General features: G+C 44.8%; 1 protein-coding gene across 2 annotated transcripts in view; it reads left to right on the top strand.

Annotated features, from left to right (window-relative positions):
* LOC137672145 (somatomedin-B and thrombospondin type-1 domain-containing protein-like) overlaps positions 1 to 2458 on the top strand; it is a 32056-nt gene extending 29598 nt beyond the window's left edge. For both annotated transcript variants that reach the window (XM_068416174.1, XM_068416173.1), the window contains one exon: positions 1484 to 2458. In XM_068416174.1, the coding sequence (XP_068272275.1) occupies positions 1484 to 1601 (118 nt within the window). In that variant the 3' untranslated portion in view covers positions 1602 to 2458. The remainder of the gene's footprint in view (positions 1 to 1483) is intronic.
* Positions 2459 to 12108: the final 9650 nt, after the last annotated feature.

Genomic DNA, 12108 nt, shown 5'->3' with positions numbered 1-12108 from the left:
CTTCATCATCTGGAACAAGATGTGGTGGTTGTAGCATATAGATGTCCAGACTGCAGCAGTTTATGCCCATGTTCATGGGGTGGAGGGAGAGACAGGATGGATGGACTTAATTTATAGCAAAGTCAGTATTTGCCTTCCCCACCAGCAAGATGAGAATAAGCAAGTTTAGCTTATGTGTTTAAGGAGTAAAGTCTGTTAAAGGTAAAGCTGCAGCCCAGAGTTTTGAAGGGTATGGGACTGCTCTGTGCGCAGCCTGCTTTATCTGGGATCTTAATCCTCCCTGTGCAGATTCTGGTATTTTGAAATGACCCCAAGCCAAAAGAAAAATACCTTTTCCAGCCAAGTGTGATGCATAAAACCCTGCTCTGGAGCATGACATCTCATTAAACCAAGGGCAGGGTTATCTTCGTGGAGCTAGAGCAATAATTCCAGTTTCCACAGGACTTCTAGAACAAGCAGAAGGGGTCTGTTGAGCTGTTCTGTGGGCAGCACTCTGCACAGGGCAAGAGTTGATCCAGTTGTGGTATTTGTGCTTCTCCAAAGGTCAGGGCTGGAACACACTGATGTGAGGGATTCCCTTAAACCACTAAATGCTAAAATCTGGGAAGGGGCACAGTACTATAGCAAAGTTCCAGTTTCTGTGGCCATTAGGCCAGCATTGTTTGTGCAGCCACTGGTTGTGAAAAATGGCCTGTGGATCTGCTTGGTTGTCTTAATAGGATATTTCTCTGTTCAGTTCTGGTCAATGTATTGATGGACTGCCTGGGAGATAAGGTGTTGGTTGGTTTTTTGTCCCTACTTAAGAGGCCTGTGAGTAACCTTGTTCCAGCACTTGTGGGGCTGGTACCTCCAGCCAGCTGCCACCCAGAAGCTGTGTTCATCTGAGCAAGGCGGAAGAGCTTAGGTAAGCTTAGATAACCACCTACGTGGTTATCCAGAGATGCTCCTGTCCCCGCACCTGACACAGACGTGTGCTGTGTATTGTGTACCAGGTACTTATTCAGCATCTCGATGGCTATGGGTGACAATCGAGCTCTGCCTGCGGAGAGGGAGCATGGTGTTACACAGAAAAATGGAGAAAGAGGTGTCTTGCCCACTTTGCAACCTGTCAAGAGTTTCAGTGCAGGAGTTATGGGGATGTTGGTGTGCTTTGTGAGTTGTTGCATGCAATGCTGGGCACCTTGAAGGAATGTTTCTGTGAATCCTTTTGGATTTAATGTCTGCAGCATCTGCTGCTCTGGGTTCTTCCAGTCCAGTGTTCCTGACTGTGGCTTTACGTCACACTGTTGTAATCCTGTGGGAGTCACTGTGGTTGCTTCTTTTTTACAGCGGTAGAAAGGCAGAATTGGGTCCATGGAGTGAAAATCGATGTTAGCAAACTAAATGGGATTTAGTGGGTGATTTAAGCCCTCATTGTACAAGTGACTGCCCTGCAGTGGAGGTGCAGCACATGAACTTTCTCCCTCTTCTGCTTGTGTTTCAGGAATCAGCTGTTGCACTGGCAGGCGGTAGGGAACCCTCAATGCAAGGGAACCTGGAAGAGAATTCGCCAGCTGGACACTTGCTCCTGTCCTTCTGTTCACAGCTTCTTGTTCATCTAACTTCTCCTGACAGTCCCAGCAAGCGAGTGCTGTGATGGCTTGTCTGGCACCAACGTGCAGCAGCAGTAGTAACCACAACCAAAGCAATGACTTCTCTGTGCCAGAGGCTATGCCACTTAATTTGAAGAGGTTGCTGTCTGCACAGGGGAATCCTGAATCCTCTGTCCGTGTGTACTCCTCGATTTCCAAAGAAATTAGGCTGGCTATGAAGTGCCAGTCTCTTTCTGCCCATCCATCCCTGAGAAAGGCCTGTCTGACCCTGATGACTTCTTGCGAATTCCCCCTTTCTTGAGAGGAATGAGAATTCACCAAATAAGAAATTGGACAAAAAAGGCCATATGAACCCATGTTTAATTATTATTTTTCTAAAGTCTCAATGAAAAATCAACAATGCAAAATAAATTAACTCAAGTGCCTTCTTTTCATGGCAATGGCACTTTTTCATGGATGCTTCCTGCTTGTGCTTATATATCTTTTCCTTTTGTTTTCACCCTCCCTGGTCTCATCATTTCATATTGATCCTCAGTCTTACAGAGGGTTGATCTTGCGCTGCTGAGATAATGGCAAAGCTTAGAAATGAGCCTGTTCAAATCTGTGAGAATAGCAGGTACCAGGGATAAATGGGCCCTTGCACTTCAGGTTTCGAGGAGCATCTCCGAGTTGCCCCAAAATGCAGTGCAGTTCTGGGGCTCCAGATAGGAAGTCATCCCAGCTGTACCAGGTAGGCTAGCTTTAGCCATGTGTTTTCGACTGGAAAATATTTGAAATATTTTCTTTATATTCTGCTGATTTATATTCATACTTTTCTATAAATGAAAATAAAGGAGACTGGAGACATTCTCCCACTGTGTATCTATGTGATTAATCTGTGTAGTGCCATCTCTTTAGCGCCTGAACCTGCCTAATGTGTTCCAGCCAATCTTGCTGCTGACTCCTCTGCTCCAGCAGGTAAGACTGGAGGAAAAGTTGCTGCTGTCCAATTCCAGAACTACTCAGGATTTACAGGTGGAAGTCCAGCGCCATGACCTACCACTATGCAGAAGTGGATGTGATATTTCTTTTAATATACACGTACTTCTGAATCTGCTTAAGCAAAATTACAGAGAGGACTTGCACTTTGTGGCAGAGTGCTGCAGTGGTGAGCATCTAGGTAATTAAATTTGTCAGAACTGAGGTGAGTGGCTGGGGATGGCTCCAGAAGAGAGTTTTGGTGCTCAAGTCTGACTCTAGTCTAGATATGAGTCATGAAACCCATCTAATGACCATGTTGAGTGTGTTCAATGGAAACATTAAAGCGCACTGCAGATATGTGCTTGAGATGCTTGGAGGCGTGTGTAGTACGGCGATGAGCAGTCTGAAAGCACCTGACGCCTCTTGGCCAGTACAGTAGGGATTTGAGAGTAAGGCTCTGCTTTTCATTGAATATTACAAGCTGCCTCTGTGGGTTAATGACTCACAGTGGGGTGATCTCATCCCAGAGTAGCAAGATTTTAAGAAAAAAAAAGGCTTGTGCTTCACTGTTTGACATAATCTGTAACTAACTTGTGGCCTGCTCAAGAGTACTCGCTGGTTTGTGAGCGGAGGGATATGATCCTCTGAGAGGTGGCTTGGCAATAAATAACTAAAGTACATCATTTCGGTTTTTGCAGTGAGGAATTTCTGTCAAGCTGGAAGCCAGTTTCTTGGCGGAGATATGTAATCATAGTAGCATTTAGTCATTGCAAGGCTTTCTTTGTCCTGCAGAAGCCCCATGTTGGGCCACAGGACTGTAAAGAGGCCGCCGGTCATTTCAGGAGCAGAATGGAGCCAGCTATTGGGAACATCTTTCATTTTCAAAATCTACCCAAACTTTCAACAACATGAAACCTCCTCTTGTCAGATGCTTTCAGAATTGAGTACAGTATCACAGAATCACAGAATGGTTAGGGTTGGAACATAAAAAGGATGGTTGAAGATATAAAGGATGCAATTTTTGCTTAAAAAACTTAGTCTTCCACAAGTTGTGTTTACCTCAGTGCCCTTCTCCTCCAGCATCAGAGCCAGTCGGATAGGAAGAGGCTGTATTGGGAAGTTATAAATGATAGTGTCAAGTGGGAAAAGCCTTTATTGTCATCAACGAAACGATGTGGGACCTTAAAGCACCTTAACTGCAATCCCTTTAATTTACTGAGTACTTAAGTGTTAGTTGTACTGCATTTGTGTGTAAGAGTTTTATTAAATTGTTGTAGTACTTGCTGCCAAATATTTAGTCCTGACATCAATCCGTTTGGTTGTGAACCTTTCAGAGTAGAAGACTACCCTCCTGCTTCAGTGTCTTGAGAATAAGTGAGCCTTAAGGGAGGTTCTTTTGATAACACTTTGTCCTATTCTGGCAGAAACTGTAGGAGACTCTAGCCAGCTTCAATATAAATTTGATGTGTAGGAAGTTTGCAGAGTCAGTCTCTTAAATGAAGGTAGCTGTGGAGAGTTGAGAAGTTTGAGATTAGGCTGCTCAGAAATAGTATTCTGGATCAGATTGCTACAGGATCTGGACTTGATTGTATTTTTTGGAGGCTCACAGTAAGTTTGCTAAAATGCATTTTAGGTTGACTGAAACTGCATGTGAGTTCATGCCACATTTGATGATTAGTCCTCATAGATGGAGACAGAGGCAAGAGGGGGATTTAGAAGTGGTGAAATGTTTTTATACCTCCTAAGTGAAGTGTTTTGATCTTTGATTTTGGAATTATGTTTCAAGATTGAAATAATCTGAGTCAAACAAAATATGTCATTCAACTCCCTCATTGTTTTCAGGTTTCTGTTTTGAGGAAAATATTGGAGAAACAACCTCTCATTTTGAATTGACCAAAGTGATTTATTTATCAATAGTGTTCTCTTTTGGGTCCTGCTTGTGAGACAGCCGGGATACTAAATTAGTAAGCACAAAATAGTCTGGTCCTATGGCCAACGACTTGTTGGTCAGGGTTGTTTTGCTGCTGCCTCATCCCTGAGGGCTGATGACTTAAGGACCTAACAAGAGCTGCTGATGGTGGCATGGTAGGACTTCCAGCCTTTTGCTTCTGTTGCCGGAGCCTGGGGATGCAGGAGTATGAAAGGATTAGCCCCTGAGGGACCCTCAGAGCAGCTGTATTTCTACACAGGTTATGTCACTTGATGAAACAAGACATTGCAAATGTCTCAGTGCATCAGCACATCCCGAAAAGGGTAGTGCAGTGTGCTGGCTTCACCTCCACGCCTTGGGTGACTGTACAAACAAATCCTGTTGGTAAATTCCTGGGGAAAGGCAGGAGAGATGTCTGTGTGAGAGAGAGCGGGAGCAAGAGTGAGCCTTTTAAGTAGAAGAAGATAATGAAGCTGTGAGATCACTTTTCCTACAAATGAAAATGATCTAATGATCATGGTGTAGACATATACTGGGTCCTACCTGTTTCTCTCTAGGGGCTTTATCACCATCCATCATCATAATTTCCATAATTTCTTCTGCCTGAGTTTTGGGAAATATAAGACTATTGGAAATCCAAGGCAAAATACTCCTGAAAAATGGCTTTGTACAGTAAACAAGCAAGGCAGCCTCACAGTGAGGAGAGGCTGTTCACCAAAGATGAACGGTTCCCATGACAACGCTAAAAACCTTTCACCATTGGGTATCAACAGGAGAACATCTCCCACGGCAAGTGCATGAAGCCAGGAGCTTAGTCCTCATCTTCCATAAATCATCCTGTTGGGCACCGATAATGAAGAACTGCCAGTTGTGCACACGCAGCTCCACCTTCCAGGCCCCAGCCTGGCTCCAGATGAAAGGAAGAGAAAATAAAGCCAAAGCACACCAGTGAGGTGGATTTATGTAAAAGGAAAACTAAGCTCAGATGATGTTCCTACACTTCCCACTGCTCTCCAGCTGAGGATATCAGTCTTTAATGACGAAAAGCCAAGCAAAATCTTTCATCATCATGAGGTGAAGAGAGAGAGAGGCCCTGGGAGAATTCTGCTTTTCTTCACCCTAAACCCCATAGTGTCCAGCCTGTGATTCAACAGTTTTCTTCTGCATTTGAAACAGAGGGTGGTAAAAGACAGTTTTTACCATGGGATCTTCATTCAGCCTATCAGCTCCCTGAGGGTCATGATGTGTGGGATTGCAGTCATCTGAATGTGTGGGGATTTGCTTCCTTTCTTAAGGAGAAAGCCCTTGTGCATTTGGAAAGCAGAGATAAAATATGCCCAGAAAGCTCAGGAGCCAAAGGTAAAGAAAAAGAACAATAAAAAATGTAGTTTTCTCAAGTAGTCTTGTTGCTCTAAGGACAAACTATTTTTTTTCCTTTGTTTAGTGGCCAGACAAGTTGAGCACATTCAGCTTGAATGGTAGGAGTTAGCAATACTGTCCATAAATGAGATTATTCTGTTTTCTTTAGCTTTTCCAAGCTATTTTTTTTATCCTTCATTTTGAGTATTTTGAGTCTTTAAATATAAAGATCACTGATTCTTTTTTTTTCTTTTTCTCTTTTTTCTTTTTCTTTTTTTTTTTTTTTGGGTGAGGAAATTTTGTTTAAGTCCTTTCCAGTTATAAGTTGCTTGGTGATAGTCGTGATACTGCAAGTGGAGGAGTAGAGGTGAGAAAGCAGAGGAGAGTCTGAACCAGTAGACATAATCCAGTTCTGTAAATGTCTCCTGCAGCTTCAATCAACAAACCCAAATATTAGCAAGATACTTTTTTTTTTCTTTTTTAAACACTCTGGTTCTCCCATTCTCAAGCTGGGTGAAATACATTCACTTACAATGACTGTTCTGTGTGTTCTGCAAATCACCACCTTTTTAAATCCACAGGGACATGCAGGGGCTCCAGGCTGCTGGGCTGTGGTACCCCCAGTTGCTCTTGTCCCTGACGCATGTGCACAATTCATTGTGACACTAGTGGCACCTAGACACGCAGTTAGGACAGGATGTGCTTGGCTGCACCTTGTAAACATCTTAAATTGATGTTGGAAAGGGAGAAAGGTGGAACCATGGTGCAGTTTGTCCATGTCTGCTAATAAATATCACATCACCCTTTTTTCATGAATTCAGGCACAGTGTTTGACCCCACGCTCCCCCAGAGCCATGAGTTCCACACCCTGGTCCATGCTGGAGAGGAGGTGCAAGGTTTGTTTTTATCACCATTCCCTAATCCTCAGGGCCGAAGAGCTGATCCTGTGCTGAGACCTGCGCAGAGGTCAGCATCGCTCTGTTCTGTGCATTGTTTTTTTGCTGTTACTTGCTGTGCTCAGGGCTGGTTTTACTTGAGCTCTGTTGTGGCCTTTCTGTACTACTAATTGTGTGCTTTTGAATTACTGGAAGGGTGTTGTAGGGTGATGCCAGCACTAATGGGCTTTCACCTTCCTCCACTTTCATAACAATCCTCAGACCAATTAACCAATTCTTGATTTATTCCTTGCACCGTATTTCAACCGCTAAGAGGTGGAGCAGAAGATGTCTGACAAATGGGAGCTGCTCAGCTCGTTCTGCTGGCGGTGAAAGCCAATGCTGCTCCAGCTCACCTAATCCTGTGCCTTCCTGCTCACCCACAAGCTAAGGCTGATCCGTGAACGCTCAGAGCTCCTGTTTGAGAGCACAAAGTGCAACTGGACATCTTGCCCCTCCGAGTGTGAGTGTGTCTGTATCCGTGGTGGGCTCCCCTGAAGCAGCACCCGTGACCCAAGTCAGCATCCTGGCTTCTGGGACAAAGGGTGGGATGTAGGAGAGCATCTCTAGGACAGTCATCCATTGTGTTAGAAGGGTACGAGCTGGAGAAACTGGGTTTCTCCTACGTGACAACAGGATACGGTTATTTTTCCTCTCTCTGTTTTAACTCTGTCTAGCAGCTGGATGTGATACGGAAGCAGATCCCTGAAATGCTTTAACAAGGAGGGTGGCTTAAGGCTCGATTTCAGTTCAAGGGGATAAATGAATGAGCAGTTTCACAAGCGATGCTCAGGCACAACACGAGTTCCCTCACTCGCCTCTCCCCCTCAGCTTCCCGCTGGGGCATTGACTGCTCCTTTGGGCACAGCAGTGTGTGAACACAGCCTGTGATCACCGGTTGGAAGGAGCCCATCACATGGAGTTATGAAATCCCACAGCCATGGAGCTTGTGTTCTGCCTGGCTTTTCCCCCTCGGTTTGTCTGTTTAGGGTGAATCCTGACAGGTACATGGGTTTGTGTGCTGAGCTCCTCTGCGTGCTGCACTCTGAATATTGATGTCATCTGCCCAAGTTAGGAACAAAGCCATAAGTCATTCATCTTTCTAAGGCAGGGAAAAAGCTTAAATATTTCCAAGAAAAGCACCACTGTTTATTATGCTGGCTAGGCTGGGAAGTCTTAGTTACTGTGTGTACTGAGGGCTGAGAGCCAGCCCCAAAAGACATAAGCACACAAGCCCCCGGAGCACAGCCACCACGCTTATATGCAGGGGAGCCAAACACAGCACGAGGCTGCCTCTTTCTGCCTCTGACAACTGAATAAATGGGAAAGGAGCTGTGTTGTGAGAAAGGGAGAGCACTCTGGGCAGTGCGGGGAATATCAGGGCTTTATGCAGGAATAGATTCCCCTAAAAATGAAATTATCATCAGCTCAGAGGTTGCCAAAATGAGCTGCAGTCTTCTCTGCACAAAGTGACCCTTTATAGCCATAAGCCTGCTACTAGCATAGGTCTCTGAAATATTAACGCTTCTGATGTAAGACACAATTTCTTCTTGTTGTTGTCTTCAGAGCTGCCTGGCTGCTGGGAGAGGCACATGAAACCGCTCCTCTGCCCTGACAGGGCCAGGGTGTTATTGGCAGGCCAGAGAAAGCCTCCCTGGCAGGCTACCACCCTGTGAGACAGGCTTTGATCAGAAAAAGGCAGGAAAAAAAGAAAGTTATGGAAAAGAATCTGCAAAATTTCCACCTTCTGCCACAGAAGAGTGAAGTGTGAACTGCAGGACCTGGAGAACATAAACACCTCAGCTTCCAAAAACTGGTTGAGCTTTTGCCATCCAACAGCAAACATCAAAACAGAGAAGTAAGTATATATGTTGGCCCAGGCAGCCCCAGCAGTGCCCCTGTGTGTGTCACTGCATCTTCCCCACTGACCTTGCTTCCTTATATGAGTATTTTCTTTGAAAATACTATATATTTGGAGAACACAGAGGTACATCAGTTTTGTGTCCTACAAAGCAATGTTCACACCTGCTTTGTTATTCCAGTCTCATTGTTTTAATAATCCAATAGATCTTTACCTGCTTTTAGTTTTAACAATTAAGGCCTTGAACCTAACAGGAATTTCTAGAGCAGTTCTTACGAGCAGCTTCCTTGACTTTAACAGGGCCGCCTACACTGGTGAAGTTACCATATATCAGGTACCAACAGAAGCACAGGTCTGTCTTTGACAGCATCTCCCGTGCATACAGCCCCGGCTGGTGGCAGCTCAGAGGACAAGGCAGATGCCCTTCCCAAGGGGCCAGAGGTAATTGACTCTGAGCTAGTTCAATTTTGAATTTCATTGGTCTCTATTTGACATCAATAGTTCAACATTTATATTGTTCTTAATCCATAAAGTACAGGGCAGAATTTACTGTGTTCTTCTCATATCATGTATGGAGCAGCTGGCCTGCAAGTCAGCAGTAAACTCGACAGAAGGATCCAGCAGATAGACCGCACGGTTTGAGATGCTGAATGTGGGAGAGGAAAGGCTGTATGTGAGCCTGGGCCATGGGCTGGTGGCGTAAGGCATGTCCCGGGTCTGTACCTGCCTGGCTGTGCGGTTGCATTTGTATCTCTTGGGGCTCCTATCACGATATCAGCGTTTCAGGAACAGCTGTGATTTTAGTTTTTTTATAGCTTGGATGGGCTTTTCTTTCTTTTTTTTCCTTCAAATGCAAATGATGCCCAGGGTTGATACTGTTCCTCGTGAATGATGGCTGTACCTGTGTAAAATCATGAACACCCAACCATCAGACCTTGGGCGCAGGCTCACAGGACACGTGTGGAGATTTCTCTAGCGTACCAGCTATGTGGCTGAATTTCTGTGAAAAAACACGAACAGACTGATGGCAGGTGGGAGCTTTGGGTTTGAGAATTCATTCAGCTCCATTAAGTTGTTTTGTTTTTTTTTTTTTTTATGTTTAGAATTGCGATATTAGTGGTGGTTAACAGAGGTTTCCTGGAAATGGAGATGACAAAAAACAAAGTACAATAAAATTGATGTGATTGTGGGTGTAGGAGAGAGGGGAGTGTTTCCATAACTGGAATCAGTAATTGATGTTACTAATGTAAAGCCATTGACGTGTCAGGCTGCATTACAGCTGCCCTCGGTTGGAGTTTGAAGAAAGCAGTGCAATCGCAGCGTGTCACCTGCGTCCTTGAAGGAGGAGGGAGCACAGCTGGGGCTGAAGCAGGACAGCACATCTGCTGACTGCTGAAACATGTATGCTTAAGGGTTCCTCACCACACAACTGCTGTATGAGCCCTGAGCTTCACTGAGCAGCACCGAGTCATAAGCAGTCATGGGAATAAATTCATTCAATAAGTCATAAGTGTCACAGAGAGGGATGGGCAGTGTCCCCTACCTGCTAGGTGAAGGGGAGGAAGGATGCCTGGCTGGAACAGGCAGGAGCAGGGAGAGGAACCGCTCTGCTAATAGGTTGCAAAAGAAACACTCCATAATGTTATATATCTCCAAATGTTCTTCTGTCCGGCATTTCAAGCACCCAGAAATGGCTTCCAAAGCCACAGCGCTGGAATGGTTGCTACATTTATGTATTGGGAATGGTTTATTAAACAGCTGTAATTGTGCAAATGCAATGGCAAATATGTTTGCTTTATGGTAGTACATTTCAGTAAAAATGGCTTAATGACCGTATTGAAGTCGTTTACTGGGAAATGTGGAAGCCATGCAATTAAGCAAATGCATTTTCCAGGATTATGATCATCCAGTTTTTTATATATCCTGTGTGCCTGCAATGGATTTATTCAGTCCTGTGCGCCTTTGGTAAGAAGTGGTAGATGTAGCATAAATATGGAGTTTTCCTTCTACCTCATGGCTGTGCAAAAGCAGTTTTCTCTCTCTCTGGTCTGGAAAGTAACCTCACTGTCATGGCAGAGCGGCAGGCTGAGGTGACTTTAAAACCAGCCAAATCCTTTAACGCTCTCCACAAATGCATAGCCTTGGGCCAAACTGAAAGACCATGCATGTGAAGAGGTCCCTCCATCTGTCTCTCGGGCTGTCTTCTCACTTGCTGCGTGCAGGATTTGATCAAAAAGCCTGTCTCTTCAGTGCGTTTGGGGTCTCGGAGAGGAGCTTGAGGTGATTAGGAGAAGCAGCTGTTTACTTGAAAAAGTCTTACGTAGACTCAGTGTGACAAGTAGATGTTCAAACTCCTCGTTAGTAGCAGAGGTTTCTAGAGTGGGGCAGAATTTCTTCCTTAGTAGTCTATATTCTGCTTTGTGTTCCCATCTTACGCCAAACCCCACCATTCTCAGAAGAATCTCAATTGCTTGGACCAGGGGCTTCCCACAAAACTGGCTGGGAGTGGATTTTCCGGTGGCTCTGAGGCAAGTCAGGTAAAGCTGAACATTTAACTGCCTTCCCTGCTTTGAGCAGCCAGCGTTGTGCAGGCAGGAACCCAATGGAAGTCAGTGGTCTCCAAGGGGGCCGCAGGTGGCTATGTGGTGTCCCCCCTGGACTCACAAGGGATCTGGAAGGGTGTAAAACAGCCAGATCCACAAAAGGCTTTGGGTGCCTCAGATAAGAGAGAAACATCAGTTATGGCAGGTCTTTGTCAGTATGACTCCATCACCTACTGATCAAAGGTGAGAGGGAAGGAGAGTCAGAGACGATTTAAGATCCCAAACTACAGTCACACCTGCTTGCTCTCATGTCTCTGTCCTCTGAGCACAAATGGAGGGAAATAAAAACCAGTTCTCAAATCAGCTCATGTTCAGTCTCCTCGTTGACCTCAGTCATAGCAGGGCAGATGGTAAAGCTTAATAAGGAAATTCATTTTACACAAGATCCTGGGCCTGTGGATGGCTACGTTATAATTGACTGTGTTAATTTCTATGCCTATTTTGCCCCTTTTTTTAATCTTTGCATCTATTAATTATTGCAGAACAGTTCTTACTGATAACTCCCCGGCAGTTTGTGCTGCTGTTCCGAAATTATAAAATGATATAGTTGGCAGAATGGGTACAGACATGTACAGCTAATTTGGTTTTTGCAGAAGGAAATTACATCGTATAATAATATGCCCAGGGTGCCATGGGAAGTGTGATTTCTTATTGCTTTAGTAAATAGGATTGGGAGAATATGGGCTCTGGATTATAAATTGTCTCGGAATTTATCCCAAAGTTGCGGATGGTTTCAAACTCCTGTCACTGAGCCCTGGAGTCACAAACCCATTGCTGTGAGGGCCTCTTATTTTTTTTACCCCCAGGTCATTCGCTCAGGTAACTGGTTTAGCCTTAGACTCCCAGGGTCGCTGGTCTGGTTGGATGC

This window comes from Nyctibius grandis, chromosome 19 (genome assembly GCF_013368605.1).
Source record: "Nyctibius grandis isolate bNycGra1 chromosome 19, bNycGra1.pri, whole genome shotgun sequence".
Lineage (NCBI taxonomy): Eukaryota > Metazoa > Chordata > Aves > Nyctibiiformes > Nyctibiidae > Nyctibius > Nyctibius grandis.
This window is presented reverse-complemented; position numbering and strand designations above follow the sequence as displayed.